General features: G+C 36.7%; 2 protein-coding genes across 3 annotated transcripts in view; one reads left to right on the top strand and one right to left on the bottom strand.

The window, feature by feature from the left end:
* Window positions 1-17,114, bottom strand: part of LOC140149018 (trafficking protein particle complex subunit 13-like) — a 30,617-nt gene extending 13,503 nt beyond the window's left edge. Inside the window, exons 1-10 of one of the 2 annotated variants that reach the window (XM_072171158.1) lie at window positions 17,025-17,114; window positions 14,185-14,259; window positions 13,474-13,582; window positions 12,099-12,314; window positions 10,718-10,790; window positions 10,059-10,103; window positions 9,186-9,212; window positions 2,144-2,277; window positions 790-991; window positions 50-150 (exon numbers count right to left, since the gene is read on the bottom strand). In XM_072171158.1, coding sequence (XP_072027259.1) covers window positions 50-150; window positions 790-991; window positions 2,144-2,277; window positions 9,186-9,212; window positions 10,059-10,103; window positions 10,718-10,790; window positions 12,099-12,314; window positions 13,474-13,582; window positions 14,185-14,259; window positions 17,025-17,067 — 1,025 coding nt within the window. In that variant the 5' untranslated portion in view covers window positions 17,068-17,114. The remainder of the gene's footprint in view (window positions 1-49; window positions 151-789; window positions 992-2,143; window positions 2,278-9,185; window positions 9,213-10,058; window positions 10,104-10,717; window positions 10,791-12,098; window positions 12,315-13,473; window positions 13,583-14,184; window positions 14,260-17,024) is intronic. The other variant, XM_072171167.1, reaches the window with a different exon arrangement.
* Window positions 17,115-21,176: 4,062 nt separating this feature from the next.
* Window positions 21,177-26,556, top strand: LOC140149008 (E3 ubiquitin-protein ligase TRIM23-like). The gene is made up of 8 exons (XM_072171147.1): window positions 21,177-21,356; window positions 22,185-22,367; window positions 23,122-23,337; window positions 23,741-23,875; window positions 24,329-24,458; window positions 25,301-25,411; window positions 25,725-25,849; window positions 26,296-26,556. The coding sequence occupies exons 1-8, from the start codon at window positions 21,312-21,314 to the stop codon at window positions 26,473-26,475; spliced, it is 1,125 nt and encodes a 374-aa protein (XP_072027248.1). The 5' UTR covers window positions 21,177-21,311; the 3' UTR covers window positions 26,476-26,556.
* The last annotated feature ends 1,269 nt before the right edge of the window (window positions 26,557-27,825 follow it).

The following is a 27,825-nucleotide window of genomic DNA, read 5'->3' as shown; positions in this document are numbered from 1 at the left end:
TGTACTTGTTCTTGTCTATTTGTTTGTTTGTTTACTTCTCTTCTCTTACCAACAACTAGTAAATCTGCATTTGATATTGAATGGTTTTTCTACAGGAGCTGAATCAGGAACTTGTGTTACATTAAGCTTTACATCACCATATCCAGGAGCCTAGAAAATAAAAAAAGAAATAAAAAAGAAAGTGTTATAGACTTCATTTGGCTGCAACCTTCTGTCATATTGGATTTTTGAAGATTGCATGGAGTTTTGTATATATATATGCAGACCTGTACTCTGACTGAAAAGCTATCAGTTATATTGTGCCACTGACACTGCAGCAAGTATAAATAAATGCATTGCCATACTTCCATGGCTAATAATAGCATTATCAGATCAGCTTCATGGGCAGATCCCTTGTAAGTTATATCCTAGATTCCTTTTACCATTATAGGAAGGTGTACAATATATAGTGAATGATCAAACAATACAATGGCGCCAACTTGTAGCCAAGTTCTGCTGTCAGGCAACATCACAGCGTATGCCTATACAGTTGACTACACACAAATCTCAGGTAAAAAGCATTTTGTCTTTACAAGATGACTATAAAAGTTTGTTTGGCTTGTAATTGGCGAAAAAATGAGACTCATAACATCATGTATTGATAAAGATTGGCGTGCACGCACTTGGGCACAGCGTAACTGACGCTTTTATGAATTAACATACACCTAAGTTAGGACTTTAATGACAGGAAAAAAAAAAAAAAAACTAATAATTTTCGCTAATTCTAAGCTGAACAAACTTTAGCCTTACCATTCTCTGTAGCTGACTAGTCTGTAATCTTCCCTTCTCACCCATATTAGTTTTCCATACAATATCTAGCTTGCCAATATTTGATACACCTTTGATGATGGGTGGTCGGTTTGAGCCTGGTAACGGCTTAGCTTTCAGACAGTACAGGTATTGTCTTGTATCCATGGGGTTTAGATATGTGAATTTGCCAAATGTTGTTTCCCTGTAGGAGTGGAAAAACAGGAAGAAAACAGTATATTAATATCATACTTAATAGCTTTTCTATGTCCAGTTAACAACTTTTTCAGTAAACGGTTCTTTTCAGAGCCACCAAACCTTCAAATTTAGCAGATAGACAATGTCTGCTTGTTTTCTGTAGACAAGGGGCAGTCTTCAGTGAACAGCTCTTTTCAGAGCCACCAAAACTTCAAATTTAGCAGATAGGCGATATCTGCTTGTTCTCTGTTGACAAGGGGCAGTCTTCAGTGAAAAGCTCTTTTCAGAGCCATCAGTAGGCAAGGGGCGGACTACATGTCTCATTCTTGGGTACTTTGTCCTGAAGAAGCCAGAGCTTGACAGTTGTAAACTTGTCTGACAGCGAACCTGCTAAAACCCACTAATTATTTCTATGTCCAGTTGTGTATACCTATTTTGTGTATCTCCTCTCTCTGTCTTCCCTACATTGCTCATTTTCTTTATGAATCCCTTGGCTGCTACACGTGTCTCTTTTTACATAATAGGGACATTGCGATTTCCAAACGTAGATTCAAACGTATGTGGAATCTATTCAAAATCACTCTCCTGTGACGGGATTTTGAATAGATTCCACGTACGTTTGATGCTACGTTTGGAAATCGCAATGTCCCTAATAGCTAGGAACAAGACTTATTTCAGGTGGAAGTCACTTCAAATCATCCCCAAGTCACATGGTTTAGGAATGTTCTCTGTATTTTTGAAGTGACCACCACTTGAGATGATTGAGTTTGGTATTTATTCCTAGCTATTATGTAAAAAGAGACACATGTAGCAGCCAACAAGTGCATCCTTTTGATATGGATGTACATATAATGTATTTTGTCCAAGAACTTTGAGATTTCTATGCTTCACTTTCCCTGCCAAAGTCACTATCTGCCTTCCATCTACACAAATTGCAGTACATGTATAGATATGCTACAAAGTGCCACAAGTGTGAAAGTCAGAGGCAGTTCCCTACGACTCATCCAGTTTAGTTTCATCTACTTGGACAAGTTAACTGCCAGTTTATTCAGCTGATAGCACAACACTTTCTCCATGACCATCAATACCCAAGTTACCCAATTACTCATTAGAGTAATATAACTGTGTCTAAATCAAGTACTTGATGTAAATCACTCACCCTGTTTTTCCACCCTCTACATGGTTGAGTTCCCTACATGTGTATTCATTTGATGGTTCCAGTGATACTTTCTCCATGACCATTGGTGATTGGGTGATGTTCTTAATCTGAGCCTCCAAGTACACCTCATCAGACTGTATTAGGGATGGTTAGCAATTAATCATTGGTTAGTGCAAAAGTTACATGAGTTGTTAACAATTGTACAAACTTGATGTCAAATCAAGCTTGGAAATCTCTAAACCTTAATCTGAACCTGTTTGCAAATGTCTGTTTTTCTTTATAGCTTGGTGGATGATGCAACATGCAGGCAAAAATGAATACTTATGAATATATTCTATTTAAAAGTGATCATGGTGCAAAGTGTACAAAAAACTTTAAACAAATATGACAAATGTGCACATACCGAACAATTCATGCATCATACTTACAACCAATATGATAAAAAAGAATTGAAATGTCTCTGAATTTCAAACTGATAGAGCTCACAAGGAAATTCTAAATAAGGGACTAGTTACTTGCTGAAACTCAGAATTTCCCAATAAATACCCACATACATGGATTCCTTATGATGCTGCTCAAGGAAAACTGGTGTTGTGTAAATGGATATAAACTTCAACATGTTATGATCAAAAAGTGCATAATAAAAATGTATGATTGTGGTGTGTGGTGATGGGTCCCATATCTTACACATGCAACTAAACACCTGGCAAATAGTCCATGCAATTTCTCTCAATTTTGTCTGGTATACAACAAAAAATGATGAATGAAATGATGTGAAAGCACATGGTATTTTGTCTATGCACAAAGTTGTACTGAACTGAAAAAGGGGACAAGCTTTGTTTTGAAGATTGCTTTTTTCAGGTTCTCTACATACAATTTTTCTCAAACTCTCTCATCACTGTTATTTTTACACTTTGTTTGGCTTATAATTGGCAAACATTATTTGTTTTTTGTTACTGCCTGCATCAATGAAGTCCCAACTTCTCCTCATGTAAATTCGCATTTAGCGCGCATAAGTCACACATTACACAACACACAACTAGCGTATTACACAACACGCAGTTGCTTCACCCACTGCATGCACGCTATTCTACATGTATCAATACACAAATTTCTTCGCCAATTATAAACTGAAGAAATAAGTATAGTTACAGGTATAAGTGTTCAATTAGAATCTCAAATGATTGATTTAAATTATTTTCTCTTGTAAGTGTAAGAAAACATGTACATATACTTACACAGAAACATTATTTTGTACATATCAAATATAATCAAAGGTTTCATCTTGTGATATATCATCATTTAATATAAAACTGCTCTCATCCATATGTGATTAGACACAAATATGGAATCAAACTCGCCCTGTGTAATGCTATGGTAAAGCAGACAAATTGGTTTGTTACACAAGGTTACCAAAATAATGTACCTCTGACATTTATCATGCATTTCACAATCACCTTGTTTTGTGCGGATTAGATCATGTCACATATATCTTTCCTATGAAGATATACATGTTTCTTTCACTCATAAGATAACTTTACGGCAAATTTTAACACATTATTTATCAAATTAATTTACATGAAAAAAATCACACATTATAAAATAGTAAAATGTACCCAGCTCCAAGTGATAACAGGAAATGACAATGGAACAAATTCTGGCTCTTTTTGCATTGTCACATGTATTAATGATTAGCAGAAAACCCACATATCAACTCCCAGAATATGGTTTTGAATTGATTGGTAATGAGAACATGTATATTGGCTTGAGAATTAAACATTTGAAATCTATCTAGATTGCACCTCATTTTTCTTCTCTCCAGTTTATATCTGCTTCATTCAGTATAAATGTCAAGATCACATATCTATTGACAACTTGAAAAACTTGCAAAATATTAGCACACTTTAACTTTGGTGAATTATCTGGCCATGCTCATACTGGACAAATTCAATGCCATGTTGTCTGACACTGAAAGATGAATGGTAGGAAAGGGTGGGGTATAGGTCAGAGTCCGTACTCCAAATATATGACAGACATGCTTCAATCAGCTTCAATTGTCAATTGATTGACCTTTTCGGTAAATCCCATAAGCCTTTGCGAGTACACCTGAGAACTCGTCATTTGACGTCACGCCGACTTGCAATGCGCAGTAATGTTCGATATTCAAACAATGTGCGCATCGGCGTGACGTCAAATGACGAGTTATCAGGTGTACTCGCAAAGGCTTATGGGATTTACCGAAAAGGTCAATTGGAGCAAGTGAACAAGTTTTTTCCAGGATTGTAACATTATTCTTTCAAGTCTGGACAACATCTGGACAGAATGTTACTTTCACCTAAAATTGGTGCTACAAGTGATTTATTCTGTCTGGAGGTAACTGTTTTGCAATGTAATATGGAAGAGAAAGTGGTTTTATCCTATCCTCAAACACACGACTCCTGGTTTTTGCATATCTTGATACCCAATGTTCTGGGTTGGATTCACATAGTGGGCTATGTATATGGGTGGGTTTTTTTTCATTTCCCCTTAATATTATAATTACATGGCAACGACAGAGAGTAGATCTTTCCCTTGTAGTTGTATAGAGCCTATGTTCTTTTAACCAAAATTGGGCAAAATCTGCAGTAGTCACTCCCAATGACAAAACTAAGTGGATATCATAGGCTCAAATGACAAAGTTCATCAGAAATCATATGTTTAATTCCCGAGCACTTTTAATAAGATGATCATTTCAAGCAGCTAGTTGTGATTTTAAGCTTTCTTTATAGTAACACTTACAACAAAGTCCTGGTGGGCAGGAGGTACACAGAGCAAGATAATAGACAGCACACAGGAGGTAATAAACACAGGCATGGCATGCAAAGACAAAGGAGTAACAAACAAGAATGGTTGATATCATTCAATTAGCAAAAACACAATCCAAGACTGGAAGCGAGTTTAATCGCCATTTTTCTTCTCTATTGCTTGGTTACAAATTGCAATTTTCATTAATATCATTACGTCGTTGTGCAGGAAAAACCTCCTATGTGCTTGTGGCCCCTGAACATGTTTAAAACAAAACTGCCAACAGGTTACATAAGCAGTTTTGCTTTAAACATGTTCAGGGGCCAATGACACATAGGGAGGTTTTTCCAGCACAACAACAAATTAACATATTGAAAAAAATTGTCACACTTTTTTGTGTGCATAATACAGATGAACACTCAGACAGCACAAGCACTATCACTGCCATTTTCTTCAATCAAGACAACAAAGGTTGAAATGAAACTTGTATAGACCACTTGGCATCTGACGTCATTGCCCGGCAGTATGCGCGCGCATTATGGCAATTTCAACTGTTCTTTGCCCTGCAGTGTGCGTGCGCGCCGTAGTCTGCTAAGAGCACGTGCATTTTAAATCGCCCGCCACATTTCATATAGTACATGAAAGCCATTGAACAGTGTAGCGGCTCGTTCGAGCATATCGATAGACGAGTCCCTCGCCTTTGTTGATAAACAGTGATGTCAAGTGGTCTATAAATAGCATATTTCAAAATCCTTAAGAAATAAAGTGGTTATACTTCAATGTAACACTCTAAAGTAAACAATTACAAAATGTATTGAATCTCTCTATATACAGAGATTGAAACCTGTACAGTTTTTCTTCCAGTCCCAGTATGATACACTCTAAATTTTATGAAACGGGTAGCTCTATCTATCTATTTGTATGTTCTACTCAAGCATGTTTAACTGTCAAATCTATAACATAATACAATTACAACAGCTAAACTACAAACAAACAAACAAACAAACAGTAAGACTACAAACAGTGGAACTATGAACTAGCCTTAAGCCTGTGAGAGTTACTAGCTTTTAGAAGAGAATGGTCCCTTGGCTAGAAATACACACAACATGTAACATCTCTCTTAGTTATACATCAATAGTACTACAACTTCAGTTGTAGTACTATGTGCTGTACAGCTTATAATTACATGTAGGAAGGTGTCTGTGGGTGTGTGTGTGGGGGTGTGCAGTTACCCAGGTTAAGGTTCCAGATAATGGGCTAATATTCTATACCGGAACTCTTTATGTTTGTATACTTCCTCCTGTAATCTGGTACTTACTTTACAACTTGGATCTAATTGAAATATCCAATTATACTGTGAGTCCACATATCGAGTACAACATATATCATGGACTTATTGAACAGATCTTTTTTCTCTAAACAGCTAAAATAGCTCACTTTTGGGTAGCTTTCTGTCTGCAATTCGCTAGACTTTTATGGACTTACTGCAGGTCTTACAAGCCATACACGAATAAGCCACACAAATGGCACATATCATACTTAAAATAGATCTAAATAATTCTACAGGTCTATTAGGTATATTTTCACAAGAGGATACTAACACATAACTAGAATTATACAGTGCTTTTTGCTTATAAGTTCCAGCAGTTGAATCAAAGTTAGCTTTAACACTTGCTGAACATGTATTCCAATTTTTCCCTTCAAGAATCATTGGTCAAAACAATGCTGTAACCACAGGAAAAAGTACATACTCTCATCACTGCCTACATTTAGCTTAAAGCACTGCATAATTATCAACGGAATCAACATAACATTATTATACCTTAAATTTTTAATTTATCTACACATCTTGGCAACAACATTCCAGTAATTGTATTTCTTATTAGCAATCCAAAAAGCTCACAACAAAACTTAATGCTTACTACCAGGGCAGTCCAACAATCAGCCAATCAAAACCAACATTTTAATCAAACTATTTGTCCTAGCAATCAATCAGCCACAATGCTATCATAAAATGCTATATCTTCATATAGCTCTTGTTATTCCATGCTATACCTTGTTCGACTAAAAAAAGCAAAACATAGTAGCCATAGAAGGAAATTAACAATGAACTAAAAATGTAAACTCCAACTTAACCATGCTACTTAAATTAAAATCAAACTATAGCTTATAACAGAGCTGCTATCATGCAGTTGGCTGCATCAAAACATTCCATACCTAAGTGTAACACTGCAATAACCAAAATAACTTAAATAAAATAACATGCAAATTAATGTCCCTTCATTATTCAAGCTAAATGATTTTTTATGATTGGTACTGGTATAATAAGTGATATTCAATCACTTTCAAATCAGCAGGGTAGATACCATAATCAGCCAAAATATAAATCTAACATCTTTTGGTATTCTTGGTATTCTTTTGACAGCTGAGGTTGACACTATCTCATTATCAGCAAACATATGTTATTTTTCAAAACTGCTGATGTAATTTTATGAGATTTTAAAGGTCGATACAAAATATGCCATCCATGGTATGATGAACTTATACAATAAATTGTTTTTCAAAATAAGGAAATCAGCCCTATAAAGTTAATTTATTTCCCCAAGATGTTCACGACTGTCACTCAAAAGGTTTTTTCCCTGCAAGTTTTCTTTACATGATTTTCTTGTAGCAGACAAAAATCAAAATTCAAAACTACAACGAAATATAATAACTCAATGAAATATAATAACTCAAATGTAATTGCAAACACTAATAATTAATGCTAAATCATTCCAGCCAAACAAGTCAAGTTCAACTTTGAACAGAAAAACAACAAAACTTGATTCTAGAAACACAGAAACAATGAATTGTTTATAAATACATATCTCTGTCATGTGAATTTCACCACCAGCAAACATACTGAATATTTTAGGATTGGGAAACTTCGAGACTTTTATAATACTAAAGCTCAATTTCTGTAAATCAACAAGAGCTTTATAATGCAAAATGTTCAAAGACCTCAAAATCTTGGAATTCAAATAATCATTAAGTAAATGTTTAGAGTTTTGAAATTATCAGGTTTTTAATCAAACATACATGAATGCATAATAAATATCAACAAGGGAGCCCTTTTGAATGGTTGATAGAGGTTGTTTTTCTTTTTTTTTTTGGAAGGAAATCTAAATTACATGAAACTTGTATTTGCAACTGACTTTTCTTTGGTGGTGTATCTGTAGCGCATAATGTGGCCCTACAGATAAATCGCCTTTTATCGCCATATGTGGATGCTATCGTTTCAAGGAAGCCAAAGGGAATAGCCGTAGTATTAATAGTCCAACACATTTATATCCTTAATTATACCTTGGACTTGTTCAAAGTTGAGGACTCCTTAAGGGATCTGGAATGGGCGTTTTGAGCGTTTCGACAGTATTTTTTGTGGGATATGAGAGCACATCAGGCATATCAAATTGCATTCTGAATACGAAGAATGTCTTTCTGATATCAAATAATTTTCATTTTTTTAAATTCACGATATAATAATACAAATTTTATAACAAATTATTAAAATTTGATATTCTTCACATTTTTTTTTAAATATAACAGTCCTCGAAGTAAATTTTATAAATCTAATGATATATTCTTAAAGTGTATGTAGATGGGAGGAAAAGCCGACGGTAAATTAAAAATTTTAACCTTTCATATTTAAGATATGGAAAAAAAAAAAAAAAAGACCTAATTTTTTTTGGTGTTTTGGGGAAAAAATCCATATCTTCAATACTGAAGGTCAAAATGTTCAATTGATCGTTGGCTTTTCATCCCACCTACATACACTTTAAGTATAAATCATCAGATTTATAAAGTTTACTTCGAGTACTACCATAAAATGTGTATTACATTGCAAATTTCAAAAAATCAAAATTATTTGATATCAGAAGGACATTCTTTGCATTCAGAATGCAATTCGATATGTCTGATGTGCTCCAATGTCCCACAATAAATACTGTCCAAACGTTCATACCCCATCCCTTAATATTTCAATTAATGAAGTGGTGACAGTGTAACACATGTTACTCTTAAACTCAAACTGATTTACATCAATGGAATGGGGTAGGATCACAATAGGCTATTTTGCCTCCCACAGAAAATAGGGGTTGGCATAATGGGACTATACTACCACCACTGTGGTATACATCTCCTTTACTTAAATTCTGTGTATATCTAGAATCACTGTTTGTTTCTATAGCAACAGTAAACAGATCAAAGAACAGATAGATACCTCAAGTAGGTGACGTCGATTATAAGACTAGACGGCAAAGTGAAACATACACAAGGAATTTAAATAAATTACATGTAAAATTCAAACATATGTACATCAAATCCAACAAAAATGACTTCTAGCAAACAACAATCAATAATTCATTTCACAGCTGTCAGCATCAATTGTAATTTCATAATCAAACATTGTTTTACAACTTTGAAGCTACGGGTAATACTAATTTGATCTCATACTTGAATGGCAACATTCTTATTATAGTTATTTTAGCCTTAACCACAGCCTTAACTATGAAGTATAGCATATGCTGATTAGAAACAAAGGTGTTCATTATTGGGTCATTTACGCACTGTTAACAGTCTGTTATAATGTAACACTTTCAACAAAGAGTTCCATAACAGGTGCATCTAATTTATTTCATAACATATGCCAGTAAAAATTTTCCATCCAATGGTTCACTATTGCCTATCTCTCCTATCCATAGGCTAATATGAAATGCCCCCACTGAAGTTTTCTATACCAGGTTTAAGGATGTTTCCTCAAAAATAGTCCCTAAAAGAGGCTTTGGTACAGGTGTTGGTGCATACCTGTCCTTGATAGCAATGATAGCATTAATTACATCAACTTTCACTGGTAGTGTGGGCAAGAACAGAGAGTTGTTTCATCATCGATACATACTACATTTAAATACAATTACAGCATCTTGCCTGATATGATTAAGAAGATTCCAGTTTTCAATATTGAAAAAAAAAAGCTACTACAAAAAAAAAGTCCAATAATTACTTAAATGAGATTAACTATAAAACACTCAAGATACTGACTGAGATGATATTATACATAAAGGTTTAGAGCAAACAAACAAATCATGGTACCTACCTCGGCATTGTAAAACTTGGTTTTCACATCTAAAGGTTTCAGCACCTAATAAATAGTAGGAATTTGAAAGTAAGTCTCTCAATACACAAAAGAAAACAAGGATTTTCACAGAGTATAGATTTCTTAGTCATTACACTGCTAATAGCAACAAGTAATATCATCACTGCAAGGCTTACTCCCACCCACCCAAAAGAAAAATTAATATGCATGTATTTCCATGTCTGGAAAAGTCACTTTGTCAACTTTCCAGCCTACTGTTGATAGATTAGATGATTGCCATCAATTAATGTTCCTGTGGATATTAAACATTATCTTTACCATATTTACTAATCTTTTAACAAGTTCAAGGTCCTTTTGGAGAAAATCATATTTCTTATGATCTTTAGACAAATCCAACAAGCCAAGTCGGGGGATGCGATTGCCCAAATGGGTGGATTAAAGCCGCTTAAAATCAGTCTTATATTGTATTGTGTTGTAAACTTTCATAATTCTTTTGTCTGTAACACGGCGATGGGATGCGGTATCAGAGTCCTACTAATTATAATGAACCAAGTCACTTAAAGTTAATATAATGGTGCACTATAAAGTTTGTTTTCAGTATCAAAATATTGATATTAAGGGTCAACCTTTTGCATACATATCTTTAAAAAATTTCTTACCTGAAATTTGAAAAATTTTCTGAAGTACATATTTTCCCCTGATGGAGTAGCATAGCTAACAGCACACACCAAGCTGTAAGTACAAAAAACATGGAGTGTGATCATTTCTAGTAAAACATGTGCTTCCTGGGTTGATAACAAGCTTTCTTCTATAATATTTTGCAGTAAACCTTTGACGAGTGTATTTTAAGCATAGCCTACATCGTGTATTTGGCTGCTGAGGCAATCTGCTGTTGCTGAGTGGAAATTTATGAATGTACTTTTGCGCATTACGCTTTGTTAGCTCTGACTTTACAACATCACGTTAGTTTGCCCTCGTCAAAGGTTTATTGCAAAATATTATAATAAGTTTAAGGGGGTACTACACCCCTGGCCAATTTTGTGCCTATTTTTGCATTTTTCTCAAAAATTATAGCGCATTGGTGACAAGTAATATATTTATATTATAGGGGCAAGGACTAGAACTACTGCACTGGCAATTTTATTTCAGCACAGACAACAGTTGTGGAGTTACAATCAAAAATGAGGAAAACCAATATTTGATCAATAAATCAATAACTACTTGCCTTGAGTTGCTGAATTTTCAGAGCAGAAGTTGTAGTCCTTGCCCCTATAATATACATATCTTACTTTTCACCAATGCACTATAATTTTTGAGAAAAATGCAAAAATAGGCCCAAAATTGGCCAGGGGTGTAGTACCCCCTTAAAGTAAGTTTTAAAGTTAAAATTTGAGTTTAAATTATTATACACCAAATGGGCCTCACTTCTGGTCTGGATTTCCCACAAAGTCTGCAGTGCAGGGATGTAGCTACAGTGGGCGGTGGTGGGCGGCAGAGCCCACCACTCAGTTTTGGAGCCCACCACTCCGCTGCAATTTTAGCACTGGAGCCCACCACTCAGAGGCCAAAATTGCGCAATTTTATTGAATTAGTCAAGAATTTGGTCCATTTTGGCAAAAAATTGCCAAATATCCAAGATTTTCATTAAAAATGCAGCCCACCACTAAAACTATCCTAGCTACAACCCTGCTGCAGTGATATGCTAAATGCTGTAAAAATTGACATTTTCATGCTTATTTTTGTGCTTTTAGTACTGTAAAAATAACAACTCACAAACATATTCTTTTTGTATAAGCCATATGTAAGGAAGTTTAGAATCATGAATTCAAAAACATGTGAATCCATTCAATATTGGCAGAGCATGATAAATTAATTATGCAAATTCCACTTTTACTAAATTTTTATGTTCGGACATAATTAAAATGTGTCACCAAGATATGAACCGAAATGACATGAAAAAGTCAGTCTCCAAAAGAGCCCTGAGAGAACAAGGCTTTATTTACTCAGATTCCAATACATAAAACAGTTGCATCTACTTACATATGGGTACCCAATTCTTTGACCTCATGATGAATGACTTCATCAATACATCCTTCTGGTGTAAGCTCTGGTTTGGCAGGGGTGCCTCCTCCTGATAATGTCAGTCTCTGTGAACTGGTCTGGAGGTCTGTTTTCACTAAGATTTCCTTAACAAGATGATTGCTGTCATTGTGTACACTGATGTAACAACTGAACGTTTCCCCTAGGTAAATACTCCTGTAACATGGATGATGATGTTATGAAATGACAAGTAAGTTTTGCTGTCACTCAGCCATATAAAAATTAATTGTTCTCCTTAAACATCTCATTGTACTTAATATTGTTTTATACTTCTGTGTCTGGTTACAAGAACCTACTGGGGAAAGCATTTGCCTTTAATTTATGAGAACAAGAACAAAGGTTTCTCATTGGTTTCACACCTCACTTTGATTCATCAATGGGATTTTCAATCAAATTGATTTGTATTCATCATGTTACCAATCTAATTAATCATCATGAACGAAAGTAGAATACGTCTTCGTCTGCCGCAGGATTAACAAGGAGTGAAGATTTTATTAACGCAGAAACAAATCATCGCTTCACTCAGTGCAATTGATGCACGTATTACGTATATAAAACGTTCACTTGATGAATGGTTATCATGGCTTTTTGCACTATGATCAATAATCAATTATTGACTGAATTATCGTCACAACATTAATATGCGGGTACATGAAAACAAAAATTAAAAGGTTTGTCTTATGCAATTATGTGGAACTTCAATCCACCGATGTGTAAACACTTTTTTGTGTACCAAAAACTAAACTAAGACTAAGAAAGCAGCACAAAAATTTATACAGCAAATGTGTAATTGCACATAGAAAATAAATAACTTTATAAAGCTCAGGCAAACTGACATAATAAATCAAGAGAGCAGAAAAAATCGGGAATCAGCGATGAGGGTAGGCCTCTGTGATCATGACTAGGTGAGATTACCCATGTACCAACTGTGAACTCATGTAGTCCAGTGGTATAACTCTCGACTGGTAAACGGGAGGACCGGGGTTCAACCCCCACTGAGTCTGGATTTTTTCAGCTCTCTCAATTTTTTATATATATATCAGTTTGGGCAAGCTTCATAAAGTCATTTAAATCATAATTTCTTAGGCTTGCATCATTTATATCCGATCTTTGCATATAATATATATTAATTGTATCTCGCTTTGTCTTACACCATGCCAGAGTGAACATATAGGTTCCCTCTTTTTTTTAAAGAAAATAAGCAGATTGAATATTTACAAAGAACATTTTAATATTACAACATGATACAGCACTATATTATGCCCTGACTATTGCAGTGTTTTACAAGTCATAACCCTACCTCACCCAATCTTACCCGAAGTTCTGCGGCAGCATCAGTATTTCACCAACAGCAAAGCTTTCCATCTTTGGTGTTGTACCCACTGATGGATAGACATCTTGAAGTGTACACTCACCACCTGAACCTGCAAATAAATACAATCCACTGCAACTTCAGAATAAACGATAGAAATGTGTATAATTACTACCGTGTTTAGTCAAATAAACGCCCAGGCGTTACATTTTCCCAAGGGGGGGGGCATTTATTCAAGGTCAATTTTAGAACGATAATTCCCATTAAAATCATTAGGTAAACTTAAAACTCACGCTAAAATGACGAACTATGAACTGAAAACACTGATTTCTGGTTCACTTCCGGGTTTCAAATCCAGATTTTCGCCAAAAAGTGACGCTATTATCGACTATGTGTGCAACTTGGTAAGCTTACTACACAAGATAGCATGGAAATATCAGCATTTTTGAAACATCTTGGTTGAAAAAAGTGGTGGGGGCGTTTATTTGAGGGGGGGCGACTATTTGACGAAATACGGTATGTCCTCTATCGTATCACAGAGAATAAGCAAGTCCAACATTTTGAGCAGCACAATCAAATATTTTGCCTTGTCCCTCTGAAAAAGTCATGTGGGCCATATTTACTTCACATAAATTCCTTTTATTTTGAGGCTCCTTCGTGTAAATCTGGTTTGTTAATTGTTTTTGTTAACTTAAATTTGTTAATTTAACATACCGTGAAATGGAACATCTCTCTTTTCACATAATATTGGAACATTGGTGATGAATGATGACTTGGTCAGTCTCATTACTGGAAGGAAAAACAAAATACAAAGACTGTTATTATGATGGAAACAAACACAGATGAAGGGTGGACAACATCTCTAATGGCCATATATGATATGACTGATGACAGTTAAATCAGGATTCCTATTCAAAAGAAAGCTCTAAGACAGTAAACAGTAGGATGATTAGTAATTTATTAAGATAGGAAGCCTGTGCTAGCAGGGGTGTGATGTCTTTTGACTTGTACAAACAAGCCAATGCACTGAGACACTAATCTCATTCTCACCTTTTCAGAAAAGCCACTTTACAGAGTACAGCTTTCTAAAAGGTCAAAGTCCAATCCCATTTTCTTCCAACTGCACAAGTTATGCGTGTAATGCTTGTTAGTGAGTGTTGACCGACTGATGGTGTTATTCTATATCCAGTCACTTTTGCAAAACAGCAAAATGCTCAGTATGCAAATATAGCGGCAATTTTGTATGATGATCATGCATGCGATTTGCTTTCCTGCAAAAGCGATCGAGTATAAATTCAGCTTTAGAAATGAACAACATTAAGCATTCTCAATCTTGAGGGTTTTATTATAGACCCGACACACATTTCTTCATTCAACAATTGAAGTGCTTTCAACTTATTGTTCTATTCGTTCAATCATTCCCTCCCAGTTTTTCAATGTAAAGTGCCTCAGGCCTTGGTAAAAGTTAAAGTGGAACCTAACTATTTACTAGGCCAGCTAGCCATTTTTTTCAGGACATTTCGTCCCAGATCTCAAGAATGTAGAGGGGTACTGAACTAGAAATGGTCTCATTTTGTTGCTAATTTATCTAGCTAAAACTGTAGAGAGTAAAAACTTCACACTGTGTTTACTTTTTGAGATATTGCAATTCAAACGATGCAAAGTCAGGGGTGGTGGTGCCTGGGTCTGAACTGTTTCCATTCAAATCTTGATTCCAAATTGGACAAAAGAATTACATGGTTCTACGTCACAGTTTTTTAATCCCCTATTCATGTTATGTGAATCACTCTATTGTGGACCATCCTTTTGATACTTGAGTATTTGGACAAGCGGAACAGTTTTGACAGGCCCTTTGTCTACCTCTCTGTTTGTAAACAAACGAGGAGGTCGAAATTGTCCTCCTCGGCGAATACGAAAGGCAGCGTAATAGTACGGCACTAGTTTCTGACAAACATGAGATGAATTGCAATCATTTTTCTGTGAAAGCGTGATTATTTTTCTAATTTTGAGCATGTAACGTGTTTGGCCCCCAATTCATGACGCACGACCCACATGGAAGAATTAAAAAGTAAAAAACTTATTAAGTTCTCTGGCTGCATGTTAGTTTCAATCATGCCAGTACCATTACTGAAACTCAACAGCATCATCATCGTGTCATTATTGATGGTAATGATGTTGAGTTTCAGTTGCTAACAGTCTTTTTTTAGTTTAAAAAGTAAAAACAGTTATTTATGGCAGAGTTTAGAAACATCCCACCGCCGCCGCGTCCTTATATATGGGTGTCTATTGCACTACGCCTTCGGTGGCAACTTATTGTGTACATTTCACAACAAGTAACCAGTGCCGGCCATTCGCCAAACAAATTCAATGGATTGCCTGAGGCTGAACGAAACATATGCGAGCAGCAGTGCGCCATGTCAAGTTGGCTCTAATCTCCTAGCATGCTGTGCGGATAAACTTACTGCACTGGGATCAATACCAGTTTCGTGGCTCATTACATCCCTGGGATTACATCTTTTAGTAAAAGCGGATTTGTTATCAGTCTGCAGTAGTGGTCTGGATTGAGGATAGCCTTTTCGATCAACAACACACACATACCGTGGAAACTTGGCATAACTCGCTTAGTCAAGTACAGCGACATGGCGACCCGCGTGAGCAAACTAAAAAAATATCGCAAATTATAATTATTATAACGTGACGTGAGCGTACACAAAAAAGAAACTTTGCTGGACATGTCCACATTGCTTATTATAGAGGGCGGCATTCAATCCAAAAAGTTGCGACCACAGTAGCTCACAGTCAATGGCGTAACTGTGTAATCCCCATAGCCTAGGAAATACAAAAATTTGAAATTTGGACACCAAAAACTTGACGACGTAGTCTAAAAAGTGCTGGTACTTTATCCTTGATACAGAAGGCAGTATGCAGTGAAAGTTAGATTTCATAAAATAAAATCGCCTTTGTTTAAAACGGATCATCGTGGTAAAAAATGATGCATTACATGCTTTTTTGTACAGTAAGTCATTGTAAGGCATTGTCAATGATGGCCGCAGAAAAGTGCAGTTTTTAAAACAGACATTTGCCCATAACCCGCTAGTTTGTGACCTACAGACATGGTTGACCCCTCAAGTTAAATAATCACCTTTTTAAACAAAATAATTTCCATGTGAAATATCCTACTTGAAAATTTTGTGAACATGCCTAACTTTTTGCGATGTCGCCAGGTCTGAACGCTGTACCGGCATCATCAGCTGAATTCGAGTACGCTTAGAGGGTACAGGCATGGAAAATTCCAATCTGTTTTATTTATTAATCTGTGAACACACACATGAACATGACATGTCATGTACATACATAAATTGTACATTGTGTATGTAGTACAGTACAGTACAAGCTGAATGCAAAGCTGTTGAATTCGGCTGTTTTACAAACCGACAAAGCAAATAACTTGACTTTGCAAAGAATTCCAGCACTGTTTCACGTCCAAAGCCACAAACATAATATTAATGGATATCTTCTCTATCCAATCAACTGACAAATATAGTTTTACAAACCTTTTAAAGACAGCAAATGTTCTTTTTCCCTCGACACCTCCATCTTTTCGTTGGCAGAGTTCACATCGGGTCATCCAACCTCGATTTAGCTCCAGATTGACCCCCTAACTTGATCAAAATTAAGAAAATTGATTTCATGAAAAATATCTTCAGCACTATTTATATAGTAAATTAGTACAATCTAAGCTGACAAATACACTATAATACGTATTTTTAAAATAAATGTGTGCAATATTATTCTTAATTCATGTAATGAATAGACTTTATTTAAAGTTTCATTTTACCATGTACACGTCAAAAAATTTATTTTCACCAGACAGGGAGTCTGATTAATTGTAAACATTTCATTTTGCGATGACCTGAAAATGGCCACGGGTCTAGCTGGTGATTCAGTCGGGAAACCGGCAAAAAGAACAAATCTCGCAACACGAATGTGAGTATATATTTACCTATACAATAAATGAGATATTTAGAAACATGCATTACAACATCGGTGATTTATAGCCGGTCTTTTATGGCTGCAAAATTAAAGAGTGCTCTGCACTGTGAGAGTCATGACAGTCAGACAGTGCCGGCAGTGCACAGGCGCCGGTGGAATTAGAGTTTAATACTTCACCACTATCAACAGTCATGTTTACAAATTACAATCATATAAGTAGGACAGACCTAAAAGAAATTCTGTATATATCTTGTTTAAAGTTGAGAATAACGCTATGTTGTATTTCTGGCAGATTCGTAGTGGTTGCGTGCCGTTGCAGCGTACAGACAAATATGATCGCATTCAACGTGTGTATAATAATATTATAGGTAACCCAGGCAAACCTTAGTTAACACATTTGCTAGTCAGCCAAATTCGCCGACAATGTCAATGCATATTTACATAGAAATTTAAAACAACTGGCGAAGAAGGAAGCGATATAAATATGTTTTCTATACTTCACTTGACCCAAATATATGATTTTTTATGGTGATAAGTCACTCGCACATGGAATTTTAGAGGGATTTTGATAGCAGTTCCATTAAAAAGCTGCTATCATAATGAGACTAAGATCTAGAAACACCCCGAAATGCCGTTTTGGGGAATTTTGCTAGCTGAAACTTTTTGATGAAAGTCAATCTTTGACAAGATGTAACTTTGCTACGGAAAGTGCTTTGAAAAAATGGTTTTCAGTTTTGGCTTTGTTTACTCAAGGGGCTTTGATTTGATATATAAAATGATGCAGTTTGATGGCAAATTTGAATTCACCTAGCATACCTATATAATACGCCCCGCGGGATTAGGTTAGCGTGTGCGATTTGAATCTGCCACTGCAAAATCCAACATGGCATTACTCTCAACTTGGATCTTGGATACATACATACATACATACAACGGCATTTATATAGCGCAATTTCAAAGAAATGATCATTGCACTTTACAGAAAAACTTACCCTACTACTAAAGACTACAAGTAAACAAAAATATGCAAAAGAAACAACATAAAATTAGCAATGGTTAAAAAGATGGGTTTTCAAGCTACGTTTGAAAGTAGTAACTGTGGGAGATGACCTAATGGATGAAGGAAGATTGTTCCAGATTCTGGGTCCAAAGACACTGAACGATCCGTCGCCTATCAGTCTGTTTGTCTTAGGAATTATAAGGCGCGTAAGATCTTGATTTGAACGAAGACCTTCCCTAGTTGGAACACGGATGGTCAGACAATCAGAGAGGTAGGGTGGTGCCAGATCGTTCAATGTCTTGTAAATGTAAAGTAGCACTTTGAAGCTAATTCTCTTGTCTATTGGAAGCCAGTGTAACGAATTTAAAAGAGGTGAAGATGAGTGACGGCGTGGAACTTGGAAGACATTGTAACCTCCAAACATGTAAATACTCCTGCGGAGTTTAAACTGAAGGTGGGACGGGCAAAATTAATGCCTTTGACAGATGCTACAACTTGAGGCAAGACATAAATTGTCCAGAGTTCCAGGCATGGTGTGGGTACGGGTCGGCACACGGTGGTAGATACTACATTGTATATATAGTAGAAGCAAATTGTCAAAGACGAAATTGTTATTTTGTTGATCAGCCAACTGCCATAAAAATTCATAGTTGAGCACATGCATGCATGATTGATTGAGGGCCTGTCTAAACAATGTTAAATGCCCGGCTGTTCTTGCATGACAATATTGGTACCATATTAAAAAACGCAGGAATTTCACATTTTATAGGTATGTTGTGTACCGATACATGTGTGTCTTAATTTTTGTTATTATTTGAGGGTATGATGATCATTGTTTATGCGCTTGACTTTGCCTCTGGCATATTTAACTTAAATCGAGAAGACGAACTTTGAATTTGCTCACCGGTCTCGATTGCTTCACTTTTGAGGCTAGAGTTCAAAGCTACTTGTATCAAAAATTTAGTAAAAATCGATGAAGCATGACATCATAAAGCAATGGAAGTTAAGAAGTAAACAAACATGGCCTATCACCAGTGTCTTAGCTAGCCACCCGTCTGACCATCAATTAATGCCTTTGACAGATGCTACATTATAATTGTAGGTGTTTAGAAAGTCTGTTGACCTTTTAAGTAATCCAGGTTTGCAAAACAAGGCTATAGCAGCACATATTTGAACTCAGGCACATTTATTCAAATGACGGGCAAACCTGAATTTCTAGCTAAGACCATGCCTATCATGACGGGCTATCGCAAAGAGTATCAAAAATGTCTACCGGTACTATTAAAATTGCACATCAACTCAATTTTAGACTATTCAAAATTGGTAACCTTGTACTCCAAAAAATTCATCAAAACAATCATCTAAATTTAAAGATCAACAGAATATAACATGCTGGACGATTGCTGGTAAGTTCGAATATGTTCGAAATTCTACCAGGCTAATCATGAAGCTCCCATGGCCGAGTGGTTAAGGCACAGGTCTCGTAAACTTGAGGTCCTGGGTTCGAATCCCAGGCAGGATCACTTTTTCTGCTTGTATCCTTTATTATTTTGCGACAGCAAACCTGGTAAAAAATAATGTTTATTTAAATTCCCGTTGATCATACCACTATTTTTCATGCTGCTGACGCTGGTAAGTTGTTGATGAGTGGCAATGTTGAATTTGGTTTAAGTTGAGAAACTTCTGAGTCTGTTATTAAATTTACTACAGTATTTAAACATATGTTTTCCTTCATTTGTTTATTCTTGTGCAGGTGCTAGAATGCAGTGTATGCGAGGACGTGTTCAACCTGCAAGGGGAGAAAGTACCACGCCTTCTTCTCTGTGGCCACACCCTATGCCACACCTGTCTCACTAGGCTACCTCTACACGGCAGGTCTGTGCTTTGTCCATTTGACCGGCAACCAACCGAGTTGGGCGATTCAGGAGTATGGGGATTGAAGAAGAATTTTGCATTGTTGGAGTTGCTAGAGAGGTTGCAGTTGGATAATAGCTCCTGTGTTGGTTTGCTCAAGGAAAGGACACTTGTGAAATCTGGCAATGGGGTAATCAAGCATTTTTTTAATGAATTCATATGTACCGTAACTCAAGATAGGTATCAGTATTGCATAAGTGCTGATGATGATTGTTGGCAAAAACAATAAGACAGGATCAGGCCTGAAAAAATGATCTTTTGTCAGGAATATACATGTAGACAAATTTCCAGCCAACATATCAGGATTTTCCACCATTTCTTATCCAAAAAAAAAGCATAATTTCCCTCCATATTACCAAAATTTCCAGGAAAGAGATTCCTTCCTAAATTCCCCATTTGTTCCGGGCCTGCAGGATACATGTATATACCGTACATTGAAATTCATGTAGAAGGATCACATCAAAATCAGATCTGGTTGTAACCGACTTACGAGCAATTTATCAATGGCTGAAAACAATATAAAACAAATGAATTTGAACAAGTTTGCCAATATCTCAAAAACAATATTAACATCATCCGACTCATTTCCCTTGATCATGTCACATACTTTTGGCCTACATTTTACCATATTATTATAATATTTGTTTTTTCTTAACTGTATTTACTTTTTTTACAAATTTTAATTTGTATTAATTTCCAGGCAATAATCCTATGTGATGAGAATGAAGAACATGTTGCATCGATCTACTGCACAGTATGCAGTACTCATCTGTGTACAGAGTGCTCAAAGACAACCCACTCCACACGGACATTGGCTAAACATAAAAGGATACCGTTGTCAGAGAAACCAAGGGAGAAACCAGTATGCTATCAGCATCCTCCACATCTAGTGGAGTTTGCATGTCTGGAGGAGGAATGTGTTGGAAACAATCTGATGTGTTTTGTATGTAGGGAATATGGCAAACACAAAGGACACAAGGTAAATAATGCATCACTTGTCTGACCATTTGCAGGAGCAATTTCATACAGTATTTCGTCAAATAATCGCCCCCCCCCCCTCAAATAAACGCCCCCACCACTTTTTTTCAACCAAAATGTTTCAAAAATGCCGATATTTCCATGCTACATGTATCTTGTGTAGTAAGCTTACCAAGTTGCCCACATGGTCGATAATAGCGTGATTAGCGTCAATAATTGGCGAAAATCTGGATTGGAAACCTGGAAGTGAACCAAAAATCAGTGTTTCTAGTTCATAGTTCGTCATTTTAGCGCAAGTTTACCTAATGATTTTAACGGGAATTATCATTCTAAAATTGACCTTGAATAAACGCCCCCCCCCCCTTGGTAAAATGTAACGCCCCAGGGGCGTTTATTTGACGAAATATGGTATCTATTAAACTGCAAATACAACCTGTTGTATATGAATCACTGGTCATTTTAAACATAAAATAATTTGTGATTAATGTAACAAGTTTGCAAGATAAGCTGGTACCGGTAATATCCTTTGCTTTTAATTTGCAGGCAGTGAAAAAGGAGAGTGAGAGGGAGGGGGAAAGGCATCACAGCCCTCCACCTTTGTCATTCAGGTTGATAAACAATGAGCAATGGGGGCAGTTGAGAAAGGCAAGAGGAATAGAATCATTTTGGAAGCCAGACTGAGACTAAAATTCACCTGGACTGCGGCTAAATTAATGTTAAAATCAAAATCAAGGGTGCATTAGTTTTGGGCATAAAAACATAATGCTCCCAGTAGAGGCATAAAAATCTCTTGAGTAAATATGTGTTTGTTTTGTCCACAATTTTGCAGCACACTTTAATAGAACAAGAAGCAGAGACTACCAGGACTGCCATCATTGACATGGTACAACGAGTACGACCTTTTATTGATGAGATATCTGATGCGGCAAGACGACTCAGTGAAGTCATCCATCAGATAGAGGGCGGTATGAGAGTCGTTGAGGATTTGGACGGGATAGCCGAGCCAAGACATGTAAGTGATCTAGAAAATAGGAAGTAAGAAAAAGAACCTTGGAACTAAAAGTAACATAGTACACAGTAGAGGAAGTTAATTAATACTTTGTCAATCCCATAATTATACAAATGTTCCCATTAGATGTGACCTTCATATAATCGAAGACAGAATTAAAAAGACTAGTTTGCATCTGACATCATCTGTTAATGAAACTCAGAAACAATACTAACCATTCAACAGCCGTGAGGAGTTTGATTGACAGTGTAGTCAGATGCAATCTTGTCTTTTTAATTCTGTCTTTGATTATATAGCAAGTTTACAGTGTGCAATAATAATGCACACTCTGATTAGTCAACTGTTCTTCTATCACAGATTAACCCTGAAATCCTTCACAGGGGTTTGATCAGAGGTGCCTAGCCCGCCTCGGCCCGCTGAAGAGGAGGCACACAATCTGTAGGGTTTTGTGGGATTCAGGGTGGTTAGGGCTGGGTTAATCCTCCCACAATGTTTCCTATCCAGTAACAGCTGATGAACGCAAAATTAGGTATAGTCATAGAGTATGATGAGATGTTTAGCTGGACAGTTTTATGTGTGTCAGCTTAGGTTGTGAGCGAGTCCCGGGAATTTAAGTCATGCCCGGGAAGCTTCATACCCGGGATCAAAAACAACATACTTCATACCCAAAATAGCTCAAGGGTGCAACACAAATTTAGGGCCATTTTAATTAGCATCAAAGAATTAGCATTCTTTTTCATTCTCTTATGTACTACAGATACCAGGCACTGCAGAGATGGCCAGATCCAAAGTTCAGCATTACTTCCGAGAGCTCCACGAGACACTACAGAGACAAAAGGAAGTTGCCATGAGTGTAATAGATGCCCATGTCAGAGAGAGACTGTACATGCTTAGACAACAGCAAGAAGATATCACTGTGACAATGTCCAATGTCAGCACTATGTGTTTAGATTGTGAGAGAAAACTACAACAGGTAAGCCAGGAGCTTGAGAGAAAGACTGTACATGCTTAGACAACAAGAAGAAGATTTTCCTCAAAATGTGTACTTGCTGAGCACAGCTTCGACCTGATCTAAAGCCAGCCTGGTTGCTTCTCAGTAAATGATCAATGTGAGGTCGAATCCTATTCAGAAGGATCTTGTTGTACACTTTTGCGGTAATGGACATAAGCGAAATACCACAATAGTTTGTCATGAGAGTGAGGTCGCCTTTCTTTGGTAGAGGAATGATTACATTTGTGACCCATTGACGTGGCGGTGTCAGCGTTGAGAATACTTCCACTTGATACACTTCATGTATTAAATATAAATTTTCACTTGCATATCCAAATAAGTTGACCTAAAGATGTAAAATAACTTATAAACTGTTGCATTCCAGGATGATGCCAGAGTCCTGCAAGGCAAGCAGGAATTGACCATCCTACATGAGACACTACAAAACCAGCAGCAACACTTCACAGAATTATCAGAACATCTACAGCTTGATGCAGCAATACCGGTGACTTTCACAAAGGTAAGATATCGCAATAGACCACCTGAAAAATAACTGCAAAATGGGGTTGGAAGTTGGAGAAATTGATTTAAAGATATATGGATAAAACAAGTATGCAGTTTGCTTCATTTTCCACTGTTTAAGGAACACTATTATAATAGTATAAACAGTCATTCACAATGTTTGAAACAAATAATTTAATCTTGATGCCCATTTCCCCCAAACTAAATCATTCATAGCGATCATACTATTTTTACTATTTGTGTACATCCATATCAAAACGATGCACTTGTCGGCTGCTACATGTGTCTCATTTCATATGTTAACATAAATGTGTTATAAAACTCGATAACTTTTACAGCAATATATTTTTTATGAGTTTGTAGGGTTCACTGTAAATTTTCACTGTACACCAATAGCACATGCAGTCATGTATCTTGTTATAACTTGAGCTGTTTTTGTTTAATATGTCAGGATAATAGAGTGCACATTGGGCCTAAGATGGAGATGAGAGTGGTAGTATTAGGCTTGGACAATGCAGGCAAGTCAACTATCCTAGTCAAGCTGAAACAGAATGAGTTTATTCCAACAATCCCTACAATTGGTAAGTAATGATAACATATAAATGGTACTCATTTACATCTTAACCCTAACGGCCTAAGGGCTTTTTGGCGACGGGAAGGGAAAGAAGGAAGGAATAAAGGGAGAAAAGAAAGAAAGAAGTTGTTTGCTCTGGGTGGGATTCGAACCCGAGACCCCTCGCATGCCAAGCACACGGTCGGCGACACCTTGCCACGGTCTTGGGCTTCGCTGGCCAGCGAAACCGTGCCTATATATCACTTAGGGCGATTGCGTCATCACACCACGTGGGATGCACGCACGAACAGCGCATATTTCAAGTAGTATTTTGTAGTACTCGGGCATGTTAGGGTTAAGCTTTGAATGAACATCATTTGAATGAACATCATTTAGCAGTGAGCATGTACGTGTGAATTGTGATGCTGTTCTTTCCACTGCTGATCCTCATGTTTTGTATTGAATACTTGGTTTCATAAATGTTACCTGGTACTTTAGGCATATGTCGGTTATTGAAGAAACATTGTCCTTGATCTCAGACTTTGGTCTGATTGAGTTCTGGTTTGTGTGTTAAATTGTAGGGGTTTATGATGTAATTTTGGTTGGTATCTCCAATATGTTTGCCATCATGGTATCATTTTCAACCACAGTTTCAGCTTCATGTATGTGGAATAAAACAGCGACTCATCATACACAAGGTCAAAAACCTAACTGAAGATTAACATCTAAATTATGGAGATCAGGGATATGGGAATATTGGGATGACATCATGACAATCCCTGCAATCACACATTGTAGGGGGGCCAGTTTAATTTAATGTCATGTGATAGAGTAATTAAACTGACCATTTGATTGTTCACTATTCTACAGGGTTCAATGTAGAGACCGTGGAGTATAAGAATTTGGTTTTCACCATATGGGATGTCGGAGGTGACCCTAAGCTCAGACCGCTATGGAAACATTACTATCTCAACACGCAGGGTAAGTAGGATTGTGGTGATCTGTTAGTTTGTGAATAGAAATTAAATCTTTTGAATTTAGTAGAAAAAAGTAAATAAAAAACTATTAAGCTGCTCATCTCATTTCTCCTTGACATTAGTGCTTTTACGATGTTGTGCCGCAAGTGTGCTAACAAACCACGCTTGTGTTGTGTATGCACTGTACAGAATTAGATTAGTACATGTGATTTGGTACTGCAACCAGTGAAAGTTTTTATGAAATAGTTTTTGTATTGTTTAATTCACATTGTGAATCAGTAATATGTATCTGTCCTTGTATTTATTTCTCCATACAGCCCTGATCTTTGTAGTAGATTCCACTGATGGTGACAGGTTAGAAGAAGCATATGATGAATTGGCAGGGTTGATCACAGAGAAACAGCTCAAAGATGCCATGCTGTTGGTATTTGCTAATAAACAGGTACGTTGGACTTTAATTTGCTGTAAATCTGTATAACTTATCACCTCAAACTTGGAATCACACTCCTCACCTCTGTATTACACAAGTCTCTTAACCAGTACATTATACTTGAATCGGAACTAAATAGTCAGGCTTCATTGATACTGAACAGCGAAGGCACAACATGAAAACAACAGGCACAGGGTGATGATGTGTGATGGGTGTATAAACCGAAAATAGTACCCTTTTAACTTTTGTGCACAGAGAAATGTAAATCAAACAATTCCCATCTATTTTGTACCGATAAAACAATAACGAAGGATGAACTTGACACAATACCAATTAAGTAAGGGATGAATGGATGTAAATTCAAATTTTCATTATTGTAACTTCTTGAAGAGTATCACCTGAGATACCAAGAATCAAAATAAAGCTAATTTCTACTCATCATTGTTGTGTTGTTACAGGACAGTTCACAAGCACTGAGCATCGATACCATCACAGAACGACTGAGTCTCCATAAACTACTGGTAGGACGTAGCTGGTGCATTCAGCCGTGTGATGCACAGAGTGGAGCAGGCCTATGGGAAGGCTTGGAGTGGTTATCTAGGCAGCTTGTGGCAGCTGGGGTCATTGATCTAGCTTAAATCTAGCCCACAACTGGTCTGATGTATGTCTGCAGGGTGTATGAGGCACTATGATGTGATGCACCAAAGTGACCAGGGTTCCTGGATTGTTTGCCTCTACATGGAGTTGATGAATGAACTGGTCTATATTTTAAACAGACCTGGTCTGGACCATCCTGGTTGCGCCTTTAATCTTGTCACACACAAAGTGGGCCAGGTCTGTAGGTAAATAGATTTATTTCTAGCTCTAAGTCATGAATCTGACTTCATTTCCCAAAAAACCTGGTCTTATCTACTCAAGAGAAGATCTGGAGTAGTTCTTCAAGATTTGTTATGTTTTGTGAGAATCAAATTTAACAAGAATCAACATATTTTATGTTCAGTTCTTAAGTATTTGCTGCTTTTTGCTTGTTTTACTGCACATGTCAATAAAATCCCACTATAAATTTGTTATATTTGCCAGTATTCCCATTGAATTCTCACCAATGAGGTGCAATATGTAGCCCATTATTAACATGAAGTCATGGGTGGTGCAACTTTCAAGAACTGGGTTCGGATTTTAATAAAGTTTGGGAACCTTTGTGTAGAATATTTTAGAACAATTAGGACAATCAAATCTGATTTCTCACAAATCTGGTTCTCACCAAATATGAAGCCTTGTATACTTCTACTTCTATAAGCAGGTGAACATATGATAGGCATTTTGCACAAATGTGATGTGATCTGTCAAAAATAGACTCTTCTGGCACCATGGTCAAGAATGAGTTATTCATATAACGAGGGTTGAGAACCAGAAAGCCTCAACTCACAATCACCTGCTTCCACAAAATGAGCATAAAGTCGCCAGGGCACTATAGAAGATACAGTTCAATAATCATGACAAAATTCAATGGACAACAAAAGACATTGTGGAGGATATATTGATTTTTGAAGACCAAAAAAGGAGCCAACTTAATGCTCATTTTGTGAGAGCTGGTCATAGTGAGTTATGGCTTTCTGGTTCTGAACCCTCTATATCAGTTCGGGGGCACTCGTAATAACCGGACGTCTCTGATTTCAAAGAGGGGTCAGTGATTTCACATACGGGGGTCTGTGATATCACATATGTCGAGCTTTGTTGACAGCTGGGCACTCGATGCAGCACATCGGAACGAAGCTGAGTGTATTAGAATAAGCTTTCCTATGTTTAGCAAATATCTACCTGTGCAAAAATTATAGCTATCTGTGCAAATTCTGACAAATGATCCCAGAACACACTTAGATTGCAATGGCCAAAATCAAATGTTTTGAAGTAAAAAAATCCCAATTTTACTATCCAATTCATGAATTGGATAGTAAAATTAGCAGGCACTCAACATGCTCAACTTGGGC

Source organism: Amphiura filiformis, chromosome 1 (genome assembly GCF_039555335.1).
Source record: "Amphiura filiformis chromosome 1, Afil_fr2py, whole genome shotgun sequence".
Taxonomy (NCBI): Eukaryota; Metazoa; Echinodermata; class Ophiuroidea; order Amphilepidida; family Amphiuridae; genus Amphiura; species Amphiura filiformis.
Note: the sequence above shows the minus strand (reverse complement) of the source record. Positions and strands in the feature narration are given on the sequence as shown.

Bases quoted from the DNA above. Each gene is read 5' to 3' on its own strand.
- LOC140149008 (XM_072171147.1), top strand. From the start codon at position 21,312: ATGTGTTTTGTATGTAGGGAATATGGCAAACACAAAGGACACAAG. The intron at 23,876-24,328 runs GTAAGATATCGC...TTAATATGTCAG, and splicing joins TACCGGTGACTTTCACAAAG to GATAATAGAGTGCACATTGG. The intron at 25,412-25,724 runs GTAAGTAGGATT...TTCTCCATACAG, and splicing joins TTACTATCTCAACACGCAGG to CCCTGATCTTTGTAGTAGAT.